This window comes from Leucopleurus acutus, assembly GCF_964270905.1.
Source record: "Leucopleurus acutus genome assembly, chromosome: 11".
NCBI classification, from domain to species: Eukaryota; Metazoa; Chordata; class Mammalia; order Artiodactyla; family Delphinidae; genus Leucopleurus; species Leucopleurus acutus.
This window is the reverse complement of record NC_139152.1, coordinates 40,546,705-40,566,222: the sequence shown is the minus strand read 5'-3', so window position 1 is coordinate 40,566,222 and position 19,518 is coordinate 40,546,705. Positions and strand designations below refer to the sequence as shown.

At 56.5% G+C, this 19,518-nt stretch overlaps 2 protein-coding genes across 2 annotated transcripts; one reads left to right on the top strand and one right to left on the bottom strand.

The window, feature by feature from the left end:
- Positions 1-6,752: 6,752 nt before the first annotated feature.
- On the top strand, positions 6,753-9,509 carry C1QL4 (complement C1q like 4; the record flags this gene model as incomplete). Its single annotated transcript, XM_082849541.1, has 2 exons — positions 6,753-7,289; positions 9,330-9,509. The coding sequence occupies 2 exons, from the start codon at positions 6,753-6,755 to the stop codon at positions 9,507-9,509; spliced, it is 717 nt and encodes a 238-aa protein (XP_082705667.1).
- A 1,406-nt stretch (positions 9,510-10,915) lies between these two features.
- Positions 10,916-17,379, bottom strand: TROAP (trophinin associated protein; the record flags this gene model as incomplete). Its single annotated transcript, XM_082849429.1, has 15 exons — positions 17,333-17,379; positions 17,096-17,250; positions 16,805-16,991; positions 16,116-16,273; positions 15,889-16,026; positions 15,615-15,697; positions 14,911-14,963; positions 14,301-14,422; positions 13,235-13,351; positions 13,068-13,151; positions 12,908-12,967; positions 12,509-12,643; positions 11,729-12,353; positions 11,262-11,455; positions 10,916-10,963 (listed from the first exon to the last, which is right to left on the bottom strand). Exons 1-15 carry the CDS (start codon positions 17,346-17,348, stop codon positions 10,916-10,918), a joined length of 2,175 nt encoding a protein of 724 aa, XP_082705555.1. The 5' UTR covers positions 17,349-17,379.
- Between the last annotated feature and the right edge of the window lie 2,139 nt (positions 17,380-19,518).

Genomic DNA, 19,518 nt, shown 5'->3' with positions numbered 1-19,518 from the left:
ACAGGTAAAAGGCTGAGCTTAAGGAAGTCAAGTAAGTACCAGGGTCGAGGTGAAGAACCGGGAGCTGACGGGGCAGTGGGGCTGCTATACGCCTCCCTTATTCTCCTTCCTGCCACTGCCTCTTTCCCGGCACGTCCACTCGCGGCCCGGCCGGCCCGCCGCCCGCCTGTCAGTCGAGTAATGAATGCGCGCTCGGGGCCCTGGCCCCCCCCCCCAAGTCGTTCATCACTGCCAGCACCGCCCACCTCTCTGCCGCCCTCAGGGAGGGCTAAGCGGCCCAGGCGGCGAAAGCCCGTCTCCCCCCACCTCGACTAATAATTGTCAGATTGAGATGTTGATTTGTCAGCTGGGAGCTAGCGCCAAAGAACCCGCAGTAAAAACCGGACTCCTTGAACTTCCTCTGGCTCCATTCGGACTCGCCCAGCCTTGCAGCTTTTCTGGATTTGATGTGCATGGGTTGGATTTCACGTAAGAGATCCGGGTATAGAAGCGCAGTATCATTTTATTCCAATAGGAGGCGCACCAGGCTACAGACCCTAAGGGGGCTCGTCCTGGGCTAGGTTCCACTTCTTCAGACCCGAGGCCCTAGGGCTTCGTCCCGCAGCCTCCTAGCAGGGGGCGCGTTGGCCACCATCTTCCTCTCTCCCGCAGCTGAAGTCCCCGCTTCTGTACAGGAAGCCCCCAGGCAGCAGTCCCACAGTCCGCCTTCAGGGATCTGGGGGGGCCATGTCCTGCCCTCTCTCTCCTCCAGGTACCTCCGGCCTCCCGCAGTCCTCCATTCTCCAGCAGGAGGCGCCCCTGTTGCAGGTCCGCCTTCGCCAAGCCCTAGGCACCTAGGCTGCAGTCCCGCCCTCGCCCTCCCCCAGCCCGGGCCCCGGAGCTCCCCGGGAGGCCGGCTGAGTGACGGGCGGCCGGTGATTATGCGGAGGGGGAGCGGGGTGCGCCGCGGGCGGCAGCGCTGACCCTTCACATTTCCGATCCGCCGGGACCCTCATCCATCCGAAGCTGCTCTTTGTCTGGCCGCCTAATTGCCAGCGGACAGGATGGATGGCGGGACCGACAGCCGCGGAATCCCTAATAAAGGCCGCGGCCGCCGGGGAGGAAGCTCGGGAAGGAGGGGGAGAAAGAAGGAAGAGATGGAAGGAGGTGGGAGGAAGCACCGGGCCGCGGCCGCCGGCTCAGAGACGCTATGCGCAGCGCACAAGGGGGGGCAGATCTTCTAGGGTGCGGGACCAGAAGTCCCGGGTCGACGAGGGTCAGGGCGCCGTGGCTGTGGGGTGTGTGAAGTCTCCTGCTTGATGGAGAAAAGGAAAGAGCTAGGGGCCCCGGGCAGAAAGCATGCTACGACCGACCTCGTTTCGCAGAGCCTTCGAAGATTTCAGCTTGGCGCTGCCCCCTGCGCTCCGGGCTCCCACCAGCCGGAGCCCAGCCCTCCGTTCCCCGCATCACCTCTCCTCTGCTCACCTGTCTGTCTCCCAGGGCGGGATCCAATATCCCGGAGGAGAAATGAGGGGTCTGACAGCTGTCTGTGCGGCCGCTCGCCACATTTCATTAACTGCAGGCTGGAGTTGGTGGACGGCGCGGGGAGAGGGGAGCAAAATGGGGTGGAGAGAGAGGCTATGGCGGGGAGCCGCACCTGGCCAGGGGTCAAGGGCTGGCCTGACAGATACCTTGGAAGCAATCTCTAGCCCCTCCTTGTGGAGCCAGGAGCCTGTTCTCAGCCCCGTGGGCTCTGGCGGCGGCCCTTAGAACCTCAGGCTGCACCGAGCTGCGGTGCCAGGGGATCCGTGCGGCGGATGAGTAGAAGCCCTAGGCCCGGCGGCGTACTTGCTCTCTCGCCGCTCGCTGGGGCCTGTCGACCCTCTGCGCCAGAGGGCAAAGTGTGCGCGGGCTCTTGGGCCGCTACTGTTTTCCCACCGGTGGTGAGTGGAGAGCTGTCCTCAGCCCTCTGGCCAGCTTTCCTGCCTTTGGCCTCTCGAGCACATTTTTCTGCAGTTCGCTTCGTTTCCCTCTCCCTCCCCTTTCTCTTCCCTCTCGTCTTCGGACTGAACAGCTCTCCTCCGCAGCTGACTTCGGCCGACATCCTTTAGCTAACAGCCGAGCACCTGTTGTGTGTCAGCGCTGGGGGTGGGGGATGGGGGACACCCTGAGCCAAGGCCCTGCCCCGTTGGCCTCACACACATAGGTCTCCCCTGAGACCAATTCAAATCTCTCTCCCCACTCCAGTCCTGCTTCTCTCACCCTTCCACTGCCTTGGGTGTCATTTCTCTTCTCCAGGGCAGTGAGAAGGAAGCCAGGAGATCGGAACTCCAGTTCTAGGGCTGCCACTTACGAGGTGATACAGGACAAGGCATTTCTCATTTCCAGGCCTCAGTTTCCTCATCTGTAAAATGGAGACAATACATCCTCTCAGGGAGGCATCGAGGATGCAGTAACTCTCAAGTAAAAGCCCTAAAATGCTGTAAGCACGCAATAATGTTATTTCCCTATCCATGTTATTCCCTTTCCTCTCAGGTGGGCATTTTTCCTTTCTCTTCATACCAGGGGTCTGGTACCAGGCAACCCAGGTTGCTTCCAGTTCTGTGTGATCTTACATGTAGGAGCTGAGAGCCAGAGTGTGTGTATGGGTGGGGTGGAGGGAAGTGGAGAAGAACCACACTATGGACGGCCCTGAGGGGTGAGGAAGGAGAGAGGGAGGGGTGCGGCGGGCGGTGGAGTGCATTTCCTTAGACCTCAATGTAACATCAGCCAGCTGGTTCCTCTGATCTTATGGATGAGGAAACTGAGGCTTGTGGAGGTTATACTGCAAGTGACAGGGGTAGATCACACTACCAGGATCTTTCCTCCCATGAATTTTCAACTGCTCATTTCCTCACCCCCTTCCTTCCCTTGAAGGGGTCTGGGTCAGTGACAAGGAGTGTGGGAGAAGGAACAAAAAGAGGAAAACTTCAAGGAGCCAGGACCTTTCCGCTAGACTTCATAAAATTTTAACAAGAAAACTTCCTCAGAGTAGAAGGCACATATCACATGCAAATCATATGCTAATCACATGCTAATCTAAAGTCTGGTCCTCAGAACTCTGACACACACCTGGCCCTAAGCCCTGGGGGAAATTCTTGGGAGACCCCTAGGTTCCAGGACAGGACAGGTCGGGATGGGTTCTATTTAGAGTCAGGTTATGGAGTTAGGATTCATTTTAGGATTGGAGAGGAGTCAAGTGTATACTTTGGGATTAGGGTCAGGGCTAGTGCAGAGTCAAGGGCAGAGGGTAAGGCAGGATTCAGTCTGGGCTGTGCTTTTAAATAGGGGAGCCTGGGGAACTCAGTCTTCCTCTCCTCTCCCCTCCTCCACTGCCCATTCTATGTCCTGCAGCACACATCTCTGCCTACATCCCATTCCCAACCACACAACCTCCCTGGAGCCTCCCAGTCTGGCTGCCCAAGGAGCTCTGGGTAAATTGTCCCAGACCCCAGCCTGGGCCCCAGTATTTCCTCTTGAGCCCAGACACTTGGCTTCTGGCCCAGGAGCTGGCCTAGCTGACCCTAGCTGGCCTTGACCCTACCCAGGTCCCTTCTCGGCCGAATGCTGACAGCTGCAGAGGAAGCAGTAAGGACCTGGTGAGCTGGCAGCTTCATTCCAGAGCGTGGGGAAAGAGCAACAGAACATGAATAAATTCATGGAGCTGGCCCCTCAGCTCCCTGTGAGCTAAGCCTGCTTCCCCCACCATACACACCCGCTGCCGCCTGCAGCCCTGCTGGTCACCGAAGCTCACAGCCTGGGCTGGGGATGGGAGGAGAAGGGAAGCTCCGAGAGAAGAGGGCTAGGACCTGACAGGGTCTGAGGTGAGGGGCTCAAAAAGAGGGCCTTGGTTAGTAGGAGAGAGGGGTGGGGAGCGGGGCTGAGCAGAGAGGGCCTTTAGTGAGTGGGTGGCAGGAGAGGGGGGAGGAGGAGGGAGAGGGGTGGCAGGACCTGGGGCCGATGAGGCTCGAGGATCGGGTGGTGAGGTCAGTGTGAGCCCTGGCCTGCTCTCTCCTCTCTGATCCATCCATCATCCAGCCTAGGGGAGCAGATTCGGAATTAGACATGCACGGGCCGACATGGCCCTCAGCCCCCCGAGGAAGACAAATGGCAACAAAGACCTTGAATAAAATTTGTATTTATGGTTGGAGGAGGCCCCACCCCCACTGACTGCCAATCCTTTCTCTCCCAACCCTTTCGAGCACGTAGGGGCCTCCCTCCACACAGGCCCGTCCTCAGCAACCTCCTTCTTCCTACACCATTACGGGCTGGGAGGGGCAGGGAAGGAGGACAGGAAACAAGAGATGAGGAAATCATCTTCCACCCAATAATTATGCCCTGATGTGCCCTGTGCTCTCCATTTTACATAATGTACTCTTATACATTACAGTACTGGCTTACCCTAGTCTCTAAGAGATCCTTTGCAGTTGTCCACCTCCAGGGCCTCCAAATACCCCACTTTTGCCAGTCCTGGAACCTCTTCTCCAGGCCTCTGGCCCTGGAGTCCCTGTGAGCAAGAAATTTCTCCCAGAGGGGCGAGACCCTGAGGAAGGATGCAGACCCCTCACAGAGAGGGACCTATCAAAGCTTGTGTTTCCTCTTGGTCACCCGAATGACAGACACAGCCACCCCTCACAGGTGGGTGCCTAGCACTGAAACTGTATTTTAGTTATATTACTTTGCATAACCAATTTAAAATTTCAAATCCCTCCCCCAAACATTTATTATGTGGGGTCCAACTTCTCTGAGTTTCCATCTAACCACAGCCCTTTGTGGAAGGGTGAAGGGGCAGAGATCCTGGGGCTGGACAAGGTCTGGGACCCGGGCAGGGGTGGGACTGGGCTGGGCTGCCAGGGCAAGAGCTGCCTTCTGACTCTTTCTCTCCAGTAAACTCTCTACTCTTCAGTCCTGAGATAAGAAAGATGACATTCATGGGGTTCCACATTTAGGGACTAAGAGGAAGACAAATATAAAACCTCCCTTCAAACAGCCCTCACACATACACACACAAAGGCAATCCACCATCCACAATCCCACTCACCCAGGGACACACAAGGCCAGGGTCCCATGGACACGTCCACACTTGCCAGCACACTGTCACAATGCACAGGCCCAGAGCCTACCACACTGCTCCAAGAAGCGCCCCGCCTCCGCGTCGTCCCCACAGTTGATATGTCACATTGGAGTCCGAACACGGACCTGGGTGTCTCTCTGCAGCGCGCCATTTACATTTCTCTCTCGATCTGTCAACCTGTCTTGGCTCCTGTCTCTCTCTCTCCGTCTCTGTCTCTCCTTCTCCCCCTCTGGGGCTGTCATTTAGTCTCTTTTTCAAGCTTTGTCTCTGTCTCTGCGTCTCTATCTGGCTTTGCATCCCTTTGATTTCTCTGTAGCTCCTCTGCTTTCCTGTCGGTTTCCTGCTCGCTTTCCCAGGCTGGTCTGTTTTCTCACTCTCTCTGTTCCCTCACTCTCTCGATTGCTCTGCGGCCCCCTCCGCCAACACTGGGGGTCGAGGGTAGAGGTGCCTGGAGATTTGCCTTTTCCAGTTCAGGCCAACCCGTACCCGTTGAACCCTTTACCATATGTTATTCGGTCACGGGCACTGAGTGGCGAATTTCTATTTTTTTCTAGTCCTTGTTGTTTGCTCGTGGGCTTTTTTCTTTTTTTCTTTTTTCTTTTTTTGAGGGGGGGAGCCGGGGAGGGCTCTTTTTAGCTCTGGAATCCACGTCTGTCTTCTGTGTGTGTGCATCTCCACCGCTTTTTATCCCATCCCCGTTTCTGGCCTCCTCCGGGCTCTGAGAATACCAAACTCAGGGTAGAGGGTGAAAGTAAGGATAGGGTGAGGGCAGTGAATCCCTGCAGAATTGGTTTAGAGCCGGTCAGGAACCGAGAGGCTGGGGGGACGCGGGTGGGGGGCCGTGGCCTGCCCCGCCTCCACGCTTCCCTCTCTGGGCGCCAGGGGTCGCTCCGCCCCCGCCCCCCCCGCCGCGGCCTCTTAGAGCGGCTCCCGCCGCGTCGCGGCTCACACCACCCGCACTGCCGCTCCGGGAGGGAGGGAAGGAAGGTTAGGGACGCAGAGAGGGAGAGCGCTAGCTGGAGAGAGACGCGGGGCCAGGGCTTCAGCAGGGGCTGGGGCCGCGGCTAGGGTAGAAAGGTGGGTCAAGGCTCGCCAAGAGCCAGAGCGCAAACCTGCGAGGAGGTCGCGTCCGGTGGGCGCCACCCGCAGCGCAGAGCCCCGGACGTCCAGAGCGCGGAGAGTAGTCCCAGCTCCGGCCGGGAGCTATCCGTCTGGGTAGCCTGGGACCTAGGCGCCGGCATCCTCGAGAAAGCAGCTGTCCGGAGGGCAGGCATCCTAGATCTGTAAGAAACCAGCCGTCCGAGAAGCCACCGATTTCAGGCGCCTGGGAACGTTAGACTGAACGAGAGGGTAACAGAGGACCACGGACTCTGAACTGTCGGGAGCTGTTCCTGGTCCAAACAACGGGGGGACCTCCGCCTTGACGGAAGGTTTGGGGAACGGCACCACTGAGGCGGGAGCCCACAGGGGCGGGGGGGCCGGGCGCAGCCGTCGGGGGGATCCCGACCCAGGCCCGAGCCCGGTCACCGCCTCTGGCGCCCGCGGAAAGCCCCGGGCCTCCGCCACCATTGCACCCAAGAGTGAGGAGGATCTGCTGGCCCTGGCCGCGTCGCGGCTGAGCCGCCGCAAGAGGGTGGCGGGCGCGGCCGTCGGGGTGGCCATGGTGCTGCTGCTGCTGGTGGCCATTCCGCTGCTAGTGCACAGCTCCCGCGGGCCGGCGCACTACGAGATGCTGGGTCGCTGCCGCATGGTGTGCGACCCCCACGGGCCGCGAGGCCCAGGACCCGACGGCGCGCCCGCCTCCGTACCCCCCTTCCCTCAGGGCGCCAAGGGAGAGGTGGGCCGGCGCGGGAAGGCAGGTCTGCGAGGGCCCCCAGGACCACCAGGTCCCAGAGGACCTCCAGGAGAGCCGGGCAGGCCAGGTCCCCCGGGCCCTCCAGGCCCAGGCCCCGGCGGGGTAGCGCCCCCTGCCGGCTACGTGCCTCGAATTGCCTTCTATGCTGGCCTGCGGCGGCCACACGAAGGTTACGAAGTGCTGCGCTTCGACGACGTGGTGACCAACGTGGGCAACGCTTACGAGGCAGCCAGTGGCAAGTTCACCTGCCCCATGCCAGGTGTCTACTTCTTCGCTTACCATGTGCTTATGCGCGGCGGTGACGGCACCAGCATGTGGGCGGACTTGATGAAGAATGGACAGGTGAGCTGCCCCTCTCTCACCCAGCCCCAGACAAGGTAGCTTTCTAATTCTCCCTGCATTCATTACGCAACCCGAACCTCTTCCCCAAACACCGTCACTAAATCCAAGAAGGCCACATTGCCAAGAACTTAGAAATCGCTTCATTTAGTCCAAAAGGACTTGGGGGGCCAGAGAAAGAAAACGACCTGCCCAGGGTCTTATGGAACATTAGGAATGGTGTCAGAATTAAAACTCAGAGCCTCACACTCCAACTATAGGCAACTATACAGCAAACCTCTTTGGTATCTCACCCTGCCTCTTAGCCTCTTTTCACCTGTCTTGGGCAGCCCTCCTGGCCTTTGGGTTACCCAGCCACTTGATGGGTGAGTTACCGGGGTCTGGCTCCTTCGACTTAGAATGGAGTCCGGGTATCACGCCGTGGGCAGTTGGTATCTGTTCCCGTATGGGGGTCATTAAGCTTGGATTTTCAAGGATGAGGTAAAAAAAGAAAGAAAACACTGTCTCATTTTCCAGGCAAGTCTATTACTAGTCCCAGGGCCTGAGGTCAATTCTAGAGTGGGCCTTACCCTCAGCTATTACTGAGTCCATAGGCAGAGGTGGAAAATGAGGCAGCACTGGGGCCAGCCAGGCGGCTTGCAGGAACGAATTTGGGAGAAGGGAAGAGGCAAGAACAGATAAAGCGGAAGCCTTGGACCCCGGCCTGGTCCCTGCTCCTGTGGTCAGAGTCGGAGTCACTGCTGCCTTAGCTTGGAAGAAAAGTCCCAAAGACTCAGCTCAAGGTCCAGGACACGCTTAGGGGGAGCCAGAGGCCACAGGGGTGGGGCTGGGGAAATGTGCCTGGGCCACGCAAGCCGCAGGGTGTAAGGTTAGGGCTGAGCTGTGACCTCCGAATGCCCCGTGCGCGGTGGGGTGATTTGACCGTGGCGCATCAGGCCTGCTTATCCCACCTGTCCGAACCCCAGGTCTTGCTACCGCTGCAGCACCCTTCCGCTCCAAGAACCGAAGGCACTACATTGAGGTCTCCCCAAGCAGGGCCGCCCCAGGAGCCCAGGGAAAGGGAGTGAGAGTGTATGTGTGTAAGACTGTAGCGTGTGTGTGCGTGATTCAAGTGTGTCTGTGGGTGTGGGGTGCGAAGGTGTGAGAGTAGAGCGGTGGCTGCTTGCCTGTGGCACTGAGTAGGTGTGTGTGGTCTGTGCGGCGTGTCTGTGAGGGGCGGAGGGGGGGAGTATGTATCTAGAGTGCGTCGCTTCCCGAGGGGGCGGGGGCCGCGCGGCTCCCACACTATATTCCGCGGTGCGGGCGCTGCGGCTTTGGGGACGGTAAATAGTGATTAGAATAATGATGAATAATTTATCAGTTAATAACCAGCCCCCTCGGGACAGGAAGAGGGGGGCTGGGGAGGGGGCTGGCTGCAACGCTGAGGCGTCGGTGAGGCGACCTACAGCAGCGAGGCCAGAGGGGAAGAGGCACTACCTGTTTGGGCGGAAGGCGACCCCCACGTCGGGGCGCCCGCGGGCACTAGGAGGGACAATCGAGGAGAATTACATCATGGCATCTTCCCACAGCCTGCACCCTTGCTTACACACGCACAGACACACCTGTGCCCTATCTCTGGGGGAAGGGAGCACAAGTTTAGAAGGTCCGAGTGGGTTCAGAATCTTAAAAATTATCCTACAGTCTAATTTTATTTTTTAAATAATAATAATAGCAAAACCTATATAGCATTTTCTTTGTGCGAAGCGCTGTTTTGTAACACACGTCACACGTAGTAACTCATTTAATCCTAACAACCTGAGGGGGTAGGTTCTATTACTACCTCCTACGTTATAGCTCAAATTAAGGACCACAGAAAGCGTGAACCTTGCCCCAGTCCCAGCAGCTAGTGACGGCAGTGCCTGCGAAGCACCTTGTCCTTCCCAAACCCTGCAGCCTGCTACCCTCGCGTCACCTTCACAGGCCCAGCTGCATCTCCTCGGCCGACCCCTCATCACCCCAGCTCCGCACAGGGCATGAGTGGGTTGTTCTGTTCCCCCTCTCTAGGTCCGGGCCAGCGCCATTGCTCAGGACGCGGACCAGAACTACGACTACGCCAGCAACAGCGTCATCCTGCACCTGGATGTGGGAGATGAAGTCTTCATCAAGCTGGACGGCGGGAAGGTGCACGGCGGTAACACCAACAAGTACAGCACCTTCTCTGGCTTCATCATCTACCCGGACTGAGTCGGGCCCCATCCCCCGCCCCCCCCCTTCGCTCCCCCCCTCACCCACCTTCAGCTTGCCCCACCCAAGGCGCCACCCCATCCTTTGAGAGACTGGGGGTGGGACGGACCCTCCCGCTCCCGGAGGTGGCCTTTAATGGGCGGACTCTTGGTGCTCCGGGGTATAACTGAGTGGCTGGGGAGCTGAGGAAACCGGCCGGAGGAGCAGAGCGGCTTGGGAAGGGACCACCAGCATCCGCGCACATGCCTGTGAAAGCCGGGCCAGGAGGGGGGCGCAGGTTGTGGCCCTCTGTTCTCTCGGGAGCTAGGAAACAGGTTCACTAACTGCAGCACAGAGGCACGGAAAGCAGAAAACAGAAGGGAAGACCTGGCTTTGGGGGAGGGAGAGAACAGAAACAGAAGGAGCCCTTCTAGGCGGGAGGAGACATCAGGGTGGGTAGGCGCTGGTCCTCTGTCATGACAACTTCTCTGCCATCCCCTCCTCCCCTCATCTCCATTTTCAGGCTTCAGGCTCTAGCCTTGGCAGACTCCCTGTGAACTGGAGGAACCAGGAAATTCTTTCCTAGCATTTAAAACTCATCCTGCAGTCCCCATTTCACCCCCATCGGGGGTTAGGCCCTGGGGCTACAGCTGCTGTTGCCTCTTCCAATAAAGTGAAGTGGGAGAATGTGTGTGCCTCTTAACTCGGTGCACAGAGTGGGGGAGAGTGGCTGACCCTTTCCTCACTCCTCTCAAGGACCCCTACCCTATCACTCTCTGCCAGAGGCAAAGGTTTCATTATTCCTGGCAAGGCCTGCCTCTGGGGAAGCCGAGGAGGGGAGTCGCCCAGGGTTTCTACTCTGATACGGGGAAGGGTATCAGCTTCAGGAGAGCTTTGAGGCCTTACACTGTAGGGAGACGCCAACCAGAGGGACACTAGCAAGGGAGGATTCCAGAGGTATGGGTCTGGTGCTTCTGCTGATGCAGGGGGAGAGTTCTAGGGAACTCTAGGTGATGCAGGAGTTGCTGACGGCTCCTGGGAGCGGCCAAGATCTCAGGGAGCAAGGAGAAAAGCAGCTCCCCAAAGGTCCACGTTCGCGCCTCCCCCCCAAAAAAAACACTCACTCATAGTGCTTGCTGGGAGGGTGGGGTGTGCAGGAGTGGGATGACCTGGACAGCTTCTGGGCAAGGGAGCCTGGGGAAGACTGAGAACCCAGGGCTGGCCTCTAAGCTGGAGGACACTGCCACCATGTGGACAATTGAGGAGAAACAGCAGTAGCTGGCCTAAGTAGGACCGGAGACATTTGGACATTTTAGAAACTTTATTGAAGGACAAAAGGGTGTCAGCCCCCAGTACATGGTGTGGAAAATAAATAAGGGTTAAAAGGAAAGTGCAAGGCAGGACAGGAGTGGGTGGAGGCGTATGCCTCACGACGGAGAGTCCTGTGGGGCAGCAGAACCGACTGGAATAAAACACTAGGGAGAGAGAAGACCTCGTCACAGCCCAGCCGTCCTTGAACTGTAACCAGCTCTTCCCCCTGACCTCGTCACAGCTCAGCTGTCCTTGAACTGTAACCAGCTCTTCCCCCTGACCTCGTCACAGCCCAGCCGTCCTTGAACTGTAACCAGCTCTTCCCCCTGACCTCGTCACAGCCCAGCCGTCCTTGAACTGTAACCAGCTCTTCCCCCTGACCTCTGTAAAGGAGCCGAGGATGGCCCCCTGCCCTACTTCCTACTTCCCACAGGCACAGCTGGCTGTGGACCGGAGGCTCACCAGGGCATCCTGCCGTTCGAGCAATGTGGCCACAGGGTTGGTGCAGACCCGGGTGAGGCCTGAGGGAGGGGCTCGGCTGGTGTAGAAGGCACACTCGTCGTCCAGGCGGGCCTCGTGGAAGCGGTGGATGGCGGTCAGACATGCTTTGAGGCGCTGCCTCAGGGCCAGGGTTCGAGGGGCCAGATTGCTGGGGCCTGAGGGCCAAAGGCCACAGAGAGATCAGGGCAGACTCTGGAGTCCTAGACTCCCACCATATACTGCCCTTTCCCACTCCGCGACCAAGGGCCAAGCCAATTAGGGCACAGGGCTGAAGGTGCAGCCCCCCACTTCTTTCTGTGGGAGAGCCAGACTGGGGCAAGGGAGGTAGGGGAAAGAAAGCGTAGGATCACCTGGTGCAGGGCAGGCCCTGCTCCCAGCGAGAGATGAGGACCTCCTTTGTTCACAACCCCTTCCAACCAACTCCTTACCTGCCTGGCCTGTTGGGGGCTTCAGAGACTGGAGTGAGTGGATAGGGGGGCTGGCACAAAGTGGGCGTTGGGAGGAGAAGGTCAGGCTGGTGGTCGCTGGAGCCCACTGACTGCAGCAGGACCATGGGCTGGACTCTGGACTTCTGGGTTCCAGGGAGCAGGCCTCTGATACCCCAGGCTCTACCCTAGGGGAGGGCTCTGGGAGTCCTGTCTGCCCCTGGGGGCAGGCCTGAAGGGGTCCAGGCTCTCCCAGAGGGCAGGGCTCTGAAGCCTCCTGGGTGGAGGGCTCTGATATCTCAGGCCCCCTCCTATGGTAGGACTCTGGGGGCCCTGGTTCTGCTGGAGGGCAGGGCAGAGCTACCTCGGGCTCTGCTCCAGGGCAGGGCTCTGGTTCCCCACACCCCTCTGGAAGGTAGGGTTTGGGCAACCCAGAGTGCTGTAACATTCCAGGAAGATGAAAAGCCCCAGATTTATTCTCTGGGGCATTCAGAGTTCTAGAAATCTCAGCCAGCAGGGGCTGAAGTTCAACCACATCCAGAGAGGAGCCTCCATGAAGGGGGGCACACTTGCCGTCCACCAGCCCCTCTACCTCCTGTCGCAAAAGCTGTTGCAGGATACTGATGCGCTGTGGGTGGGACAGAGTGTGATGTCAAGAAGTGGGTGCAAGTCTTGTACCCACACTGTCCTATTTCCATGCCCACCCCCACCCCCGCCATTTCTCGCTTTCCCAGCCCCGTCACTGCCCATCGGGCATCAAAGCTGCTGCCCACACCAGCCCACCTGCAGCTTCAGCTCCTGGAGGCTGGGGGTTCTACTGGGGTGGGGTCCATAAGGAGTTGACACGGGTGGCTTCCCAGGACCCTCCTGCAACCTTATGCCACTCTCCTGGTCAAATAACCGGACTGCAATCTGCTCCTGCCACATGGGAGGAGAGGGGCCACGTGAGGAAGCCAGGCTGGAGTAGGAAGAAGACTAGTTTGAGTCTTCAAACTAGTGAGGAAGGGATCAGGGCCTTAACTGAGTGGCCCTAGACCTGGATTAGGAGGGGCAGCAGAGAAGCAGGGAGAGTTGGAGAGTTAGGCAGCTTTTCCAGAGAGCCCACTTGCTTCAAAACTGCTGGGCCTCAGGCCAACGGGACAGAGCGAGGAAGCTCAGCATGGGAAGGTTTCAGATACTTACCCAGGGCAGGGCAGGCTCTTCGGGGCAAGGCTGAGGGGAGAGGCCACTCAACCACTGGGCCTGGGACAGAAGTGAGATGCCATGACTTTCCCTGTACCCATCCATCCCCTTCCTCCTCCAGCCCTGGCCTAAGCCAGCTACCTCCCCTGCCCTCTCTCACCTGCCGAGCTCTGGGGGCCGATGGAAGGGGTGTGAACTGGGTTTTGGGGCGGATGGCGAGACGCCGCAACACTGAATATGAGGTCTGGGGAGAGATGGGTGTGGTTGGGCAGGGACAAAACCGAGACCTCGCAGTGATCCCAGCCCCCAGGAGTTGTGGATACAAACTGGAGCTGAGGGGCCAGGGGAAGGCACACGCTGAGCCCGTCCAAAGGGTGATGGCCGGGTGATGGCAGGTGGTATCACTTGGCCAGGGGAGGGCATCAGGCAGGAGTCACGGCCGTCCTGTGGAGAACAAGGTGGAAGAGTGATCCCTCCCGCTTGGCATTGCTCTTTCTTGTCCTCACTTGAGCAGCCAGTGTGATTCTTTTGAGATCTAATCAAGTCATGTCCCTCCCTTGTTCATCCCCCCTCCCCATGGCTTTGCACTCATTCCAAGTAATAGTCAAGATCTTACGCTGTTTTATAAATCCTTACCCAACCTGATTCTGTCATTGCTCTAACCTCTCACTTCCTTTCCTTCTTACTCTGCTTCAGCCTCGCTTTTTTGCTGATCCTTAAACACACCAGGTACATGCCATCTTTGCATCTGCAGTTCTTGTGGCCTGGAACGTTCTTCCCCCAGATTATCTACATGGCTCACTCCCTCAACTCTTTCTGCTCTTCACTTAGCCGCACCTCAGTGAGATTCCCCTGACCCATCTACCTGAAACTACAGTACCAATCACCCCCTTCCACTTCTCCTTCCCTTTCAGTGCCTTACTTTCTTTTTTTTAAACAGATAACTTAGCACCATCTGACCTACTATATATTTTACGCGTGTGTTTATTTTTTGTCTCCCCCTTCTAGAATGTGAACTTATTTCCTACTGTATATCCAGAACCTAGAACATTGCTTGGCACACAGTAGCTGTTCAATAAACCCTTGTGGAGTGAAAGAATGAACTCTCAGATCTGTCTTACTCTCAGCACTGATCTGATGGTGATACAAATGTATACCAGACTGTGACCTCTCACTCGCAGGCCCCGGACACCTGGTAAACAGAGGCCAGTACCACTCTGGAGAGGGCCTTGGGTCCATCTAGGGCAAACCAGGACCCAGTTAACATGCTGAGATCCAGGCTGGGACTGCCTGGCTCTACCCACAATCCTCAGTGCCGCTGCTGCTGGGGAATCCCCCCCTGCATCTCCTCTGTGCCCTTCCCCCAGCACAGAGGAGGAAGGTCCCAGCTCACCTTGGTGTGTGTTGTCTCTCGGGTTTCTTTTAATGGTACTCGCTGAGCCAGACCGAGGGCGCCCCCTCCTCTTTCATCTGAGTGAGTGACAACTTCATATTCTCCTTCAGGGAGAGAGGAAGCTAGGAGGAGACAGGAAATTTGCTGCAGTGTCTGGAACACACATCAAAGTCTGGCACAGGGCCCTGCAAACCTAGTCGGAGGTTGCAACCTCCGACTAGGGTATGCCAGTTTGACAGCCCCCACTGCACCATCAGGGGTGGGGACCCATCCAGCATCCCTTTGCAGGCCAGCACTATTTCAGTAGTAAATCATTAATCTGAATACCCTGAGTGGGCTAGGGGTGCGGTGATGGCTCTTAGGGGCTGAGGACAGAACAGTGAGTGGAAGGTAAACCCTACAGGAAGCGGCAGAGGGAGGGTAGAGACGGGGACCACCTCCTCCGACACAAGTGCAACTGGGCCAACCTCTGGCCTATCAAGAAGATCTCTTCCTCTCTGTCTCCTTCTGATCTGGGCTTCCCGCCACAGCCTGCTGAGCTTTCTCTTGTTTTGCTCCCTACAAGCAGCTCCCCTGCCCCTGTTGTCTCCCCATGGCCAGACACACTCACCAGGCTTGACAAGGGTCTCCAGAAGCAATCCTGAGGCCTGGCTCACTGAAGTCCTGATGGCGATAAGGACAGCAGCTAGCAGTCACTGAGTACCAAGTACGAGCTGGGCCCTGTGCTAAGTGCTTTTCAAACATCATCTCATTTAATTCTCACGATAACCTCAAATGATAATACAAACAGTATCCTCATTTGACAGATTAGAGAAACTGAAGTGGGAATTCCCTGGCAGTCCAGTGGTTAGGACTCTGCGCTTTCACTGCCAAGCGCCCGGGTTCAATCCCTGGTTGGGGAACTAAGATCCCACAGTCCACGCAGTGGCGCAGCCAGGAAAAAAAAAAAAGAAAAGAAAAGAAACTGGAGCTCGGAGGGTAAGGCAAGCTTGCACAAATCATAAGTACTAAGAGTCAGGAATCAAACCCAAATCCCATTTACTGCCACGGTCTGTGCTCTGGCCACGAAACAAAAGAGATGGTACTTCCCAGTTCTGTCCCCTCCTTGTCCCACAGCCTGATGAAACTGATGTCATATTGAGGCCTGGCTGTGAAGGCCTGACCCCTATTGCAAGGGCTCACCCTGAGCACTCGCAGATTTCCCCCTTCCGCCCTGGGCTGCTGGGAAGTCCTAAAGCTACCGGAAGGCCCCAGCTCTGAGGGACCCCTGTATCAGACATTGAATCATTCTTTTCCAGATGACCCTCTCCTCACTTGCTGTTGCCACCTGTCTCTCTTCTTAGCTCCTGGAAACCGGGAGGAGCAGAGGGGTGAGAGGAAGGTCCTGAAGGTGGAATCTGAGCCATAGGAGCAAGAGAAAAAACAGAGTCAGAGGTAGGCCTCAAACCTTCAGGCTTCACCAACAACCCCATCAGCCTCCATACCAACCCTCTGGCTCATCATGAGGTACCTTCCCTCCTAAGGCCCAGCTCTGTCCTTGGAAGGAGTTCCCAGAAGCACTGAGTATCAGCCCCTCAAGGGCACTCACCAGAGCCTCTAGCCTCTGGGGACACAGGTTCCGGCCTCGAGGTCCTGGTCCCTCCAGCCTGGAGAAGCAGGAAGCCCTGGCAGGGTCCAGTCGGTGGGTGGGGGTTCTGGGAGCCAAGTATGCAGAGGCCCGGGCATCCTAGGACCCCAAGAGCGGCTATCAGTACAGGCTCAGGATTCCCTCATCAGCCTACTCCAGCCTGATCTCCTCCTATCCTGGCTCATTACCTGGCGCCTCCGGATGGTGCCTCCCTGGTTCCCTCGAACCAGTACTCTCTGAGCCAGACTGGGCTGGCGCCCCAGGCGACAGCTCTTCACCCCCTCACCTGACAGGATGGTGGCCAGGGCTGCAGGGTCAGCCACAAACTCTATGGTCCCTGGAGCCTCTGCAAGGGAAGAGGAGAAGGAAAGGTGAGAAGGAACAGGAAGCGGGGAGGCTGAGGGGTCAGGGAGCCCAGCAGAGTCACCTTGAGGTGTAAGAGTGAGCCGAAGAGACTCATATAACTGAACTCAGCTCACCAAACATTCATAGGACTTTGCTCTGTGTAAGACACTATTCTAGGCACTGACACCCTGAGACAAATAAGACAAAGCCCCCATACTCAGGAAAGCTATCATCAAACTATAGAGAGGTAACAGACTCAAGTCCAAGTATGGACATGTTATAAAAGAAGTACAGCAAAGCATGCGAACACAGAGCAATTGATTACGACTGGGAGAGGCGGAAAAGGCTTTAGAAGAGATGACGCTTTGCTGAAGAAAGCAAAGGGCTTCTAAGAGCAAAGAGCTTTCTAGCAGCAGGGACTAGGAATTATAGTAAGCAGGAGACCCGGGAATGCAAAGCCCCTAAACCCCACTGCCACCAGCCAATTCTCCTACCCAGCCAAAGAAACTGTCTTCAAGCCTCCAACAGGTACCTGTCTGGGGAGGGGGCCTAGGTCCCACATTTTGTCTCCCAGGGCTAGGCCTGAGCTCCTCCAAGGGGTTCCGAAGCTGAGTACTCCCCACCAATCTCTCCGATTGCTCTGTTTGATGTGTGGCTTTCGGCCTGGGGCCTGCTGAGTCAACGAGGGGGCGCTGACTACTGAGCTTCTGCACCAATCTCTGAGGGAAGGGAGAACAAAAAGCTGGGGCTCAGCGTTGGGGTGCGTTGCTGGTGTGTGCTGCGTCCTTGTAGCTACTGTCTTCACCCCCCACGCCCCTCTTACCCTTGGATCTTGGTTCTCCTGGTCCAGGGCGCTGGGTTTGACTGTGGGGAGAGGCGGCCGTCTCTGAGAGCGAACGGGAATCTTGCTGGGGGTAGGAGATACACCCCGGAGGAGAGGATCCTTCGTGGCTTGGAGGGTAGTCATGACGACTACAACTGAGACGGAGAAGAAGGCAGGATCAGGAATCAAAGGTCAGCCAGCTCGGGGCTTCGGTCCTGACATCCCTGATACTCCCACCTCCACCCAAATCCATGCGCCCAGAGGACCCGGCGCCTGCAAGGCCTCTTTTCTGGGTGTCTCCTCCTAACCCTCTGAGCCTATTCTTTAGCCCCAGGACCCCAAACTGCTTCTTCTCCCTACGAGCCCCCGAAGCCCTCATTCCCTCCAAGATCCCGGTGCCGCACCTCCCCCGGAACCCCTCAGCGTCGCCCTCACTTTCTTCGCTTTTTCCCCGGACTCTCTCGGTTTCTGCTGCAGATACTTCCCCAGTTTGTAAAATACGCCAAGCTCCTGATTGGCTTGTCTGCGCTCCTGCGGAGGCGTGTGTCACAGGATTCAGCTGTCCAATCCGCAGGCTTCGGAGGCGAGGCCAAAAGAAGGACTAGTTGTCGAGCCGCTTTCTGGCCAGGAAAAAAAACTGACCCGACTCAACCAGCCAATCCGAGAGCGGAGCGCGGGGTGGAAGAAGAAGGAGGAGACCTTTCTGAGGCCGGCGAAGGCGTGGGCTCGGAGTCTGAGAGACAACGGGCGCTGGGTACTCTCGCGAGGTCTCGGGACTGGTGCGGGACGGTGCAGTCTCGCGGCATTGTGGGAAGGGCTGGTGTCCTGAATGAGGCTAACTGGCGGTGTTGGAGGCTGGCCCGAACCGCTCACCCGACTGAGATCAGAGTTCGGCGTCAAACTGTGGGGAGTCCGCTCCAGACACATTGTAGGAAACGTCTGTACGTTGTGCCTAGGCCGAGGAACTGCCTCCAAACGGGCGGAGAGGGCTGGAAAAAATTGAACTGAGGCTAACAATAACAAAAATAAAAAGAAACAATCATTTTTTTCACTCCACCTTTACGAATGGTGAGGTGTGGTCTCCATTTCACAGATAAGAAAACAAGGCTCAAAACAGTGTCTTTGGAACTCAACACAACAGGCCTGGAGGACTGTTGGCAGGCAGGGGTGTGAAAATGAGGGAACCTAGAACACTGGTTAGAATGGAAGGGGTTAACCTCTAATGGGAAATGGGCGATGGTTTCAAGCGTACAGGACTCTGGTAGATTCTCTCCCTGACTTGTGCTTCCTATTATACAAGCCCTCCCCTTCCAATTTCTCCTTCACACCTTTTCATTACCTTTGGATTTCATTTAGCTTCTTCCTCTTCATTATCTCCACCCTAATCTCACCTAGAGGATTGCAAAAGCCTCCCACCCTCCATTCTCTCTTGCTCTCCACAATAACCCATTCACCATACAGCAGCTAGAGTAATCTTTCCAAAATGCAAATCTGGTCATGTTACCACTGTGCCTTGACCTCTCCCCACTCATACTCCCCATCTTGTACCACTTTCCGCCTTGTTCTCTGCTTTTCAACTCCATTGCCATTTCCAATCCCTGAAAGTTGTCATGTTCCTTCTAGTCTCTCTGTCTGCAATACCTTCCACTTTGCCTATTCATGCCTCCAAACGGATGTGCGCTGTTACTTTCTTGTAGAGGGCTTCCTTGAACCCCTCCACTCACAACCCATCCTAATCTAAAAAAGTTTCCTTAGTTGTGTGCTCTCAAAGAACAGTGTTTCCTCAGAGCATGTATCTCAGTTGGTAATTGTATATTCACCAATGTGAACCTAATGTATCGTGTTTATTAAACCCGATCTCTCCTGCTAGACCTCCATGAAGGTGGTGGCCTTTTATTTTTGGCTTACATTATATTTTCAATGTCTTGCATTGTGCCTGCCTGTAAGGGTGTTCACTATTTGTTGAATGAGTCAATGGATGAATGAATAATTGATCAAATGAATACCTGGAGAGATAGGGAAGACCTCCAAAAAGAAGTAATATTTGAACTTCCTGTAAAAGAGAGAAGGCTCTTCTAGTCACTCGGAACAGCACTTGCAAAGGCAAGGAAACTTGGAGTGTTCAGATGAGGGTAAGTCCTTAGGGATAGATGGAACATAGGATAGTAGGAAATAAAACTAGAAAGATGGTCTGACTGGAAGGAAGGGGACAGTCCCCTCATTCCACTCACAGGTACTGTGAATGTGCTGGATCCTGACTCCTAGATTAGCAGGGACGGCTACTGAGAAACATTGGGCACCTACTGTGTGTAAGGCCCTTTATCACACCTTTGGGATACGTGGAGGAATAAGGCTGAAGTTTGAAGGATGGAGGTTGGCTGCACAGTGGCTTTACATGATTTTAAGGTAGTCAGCACAGTCCA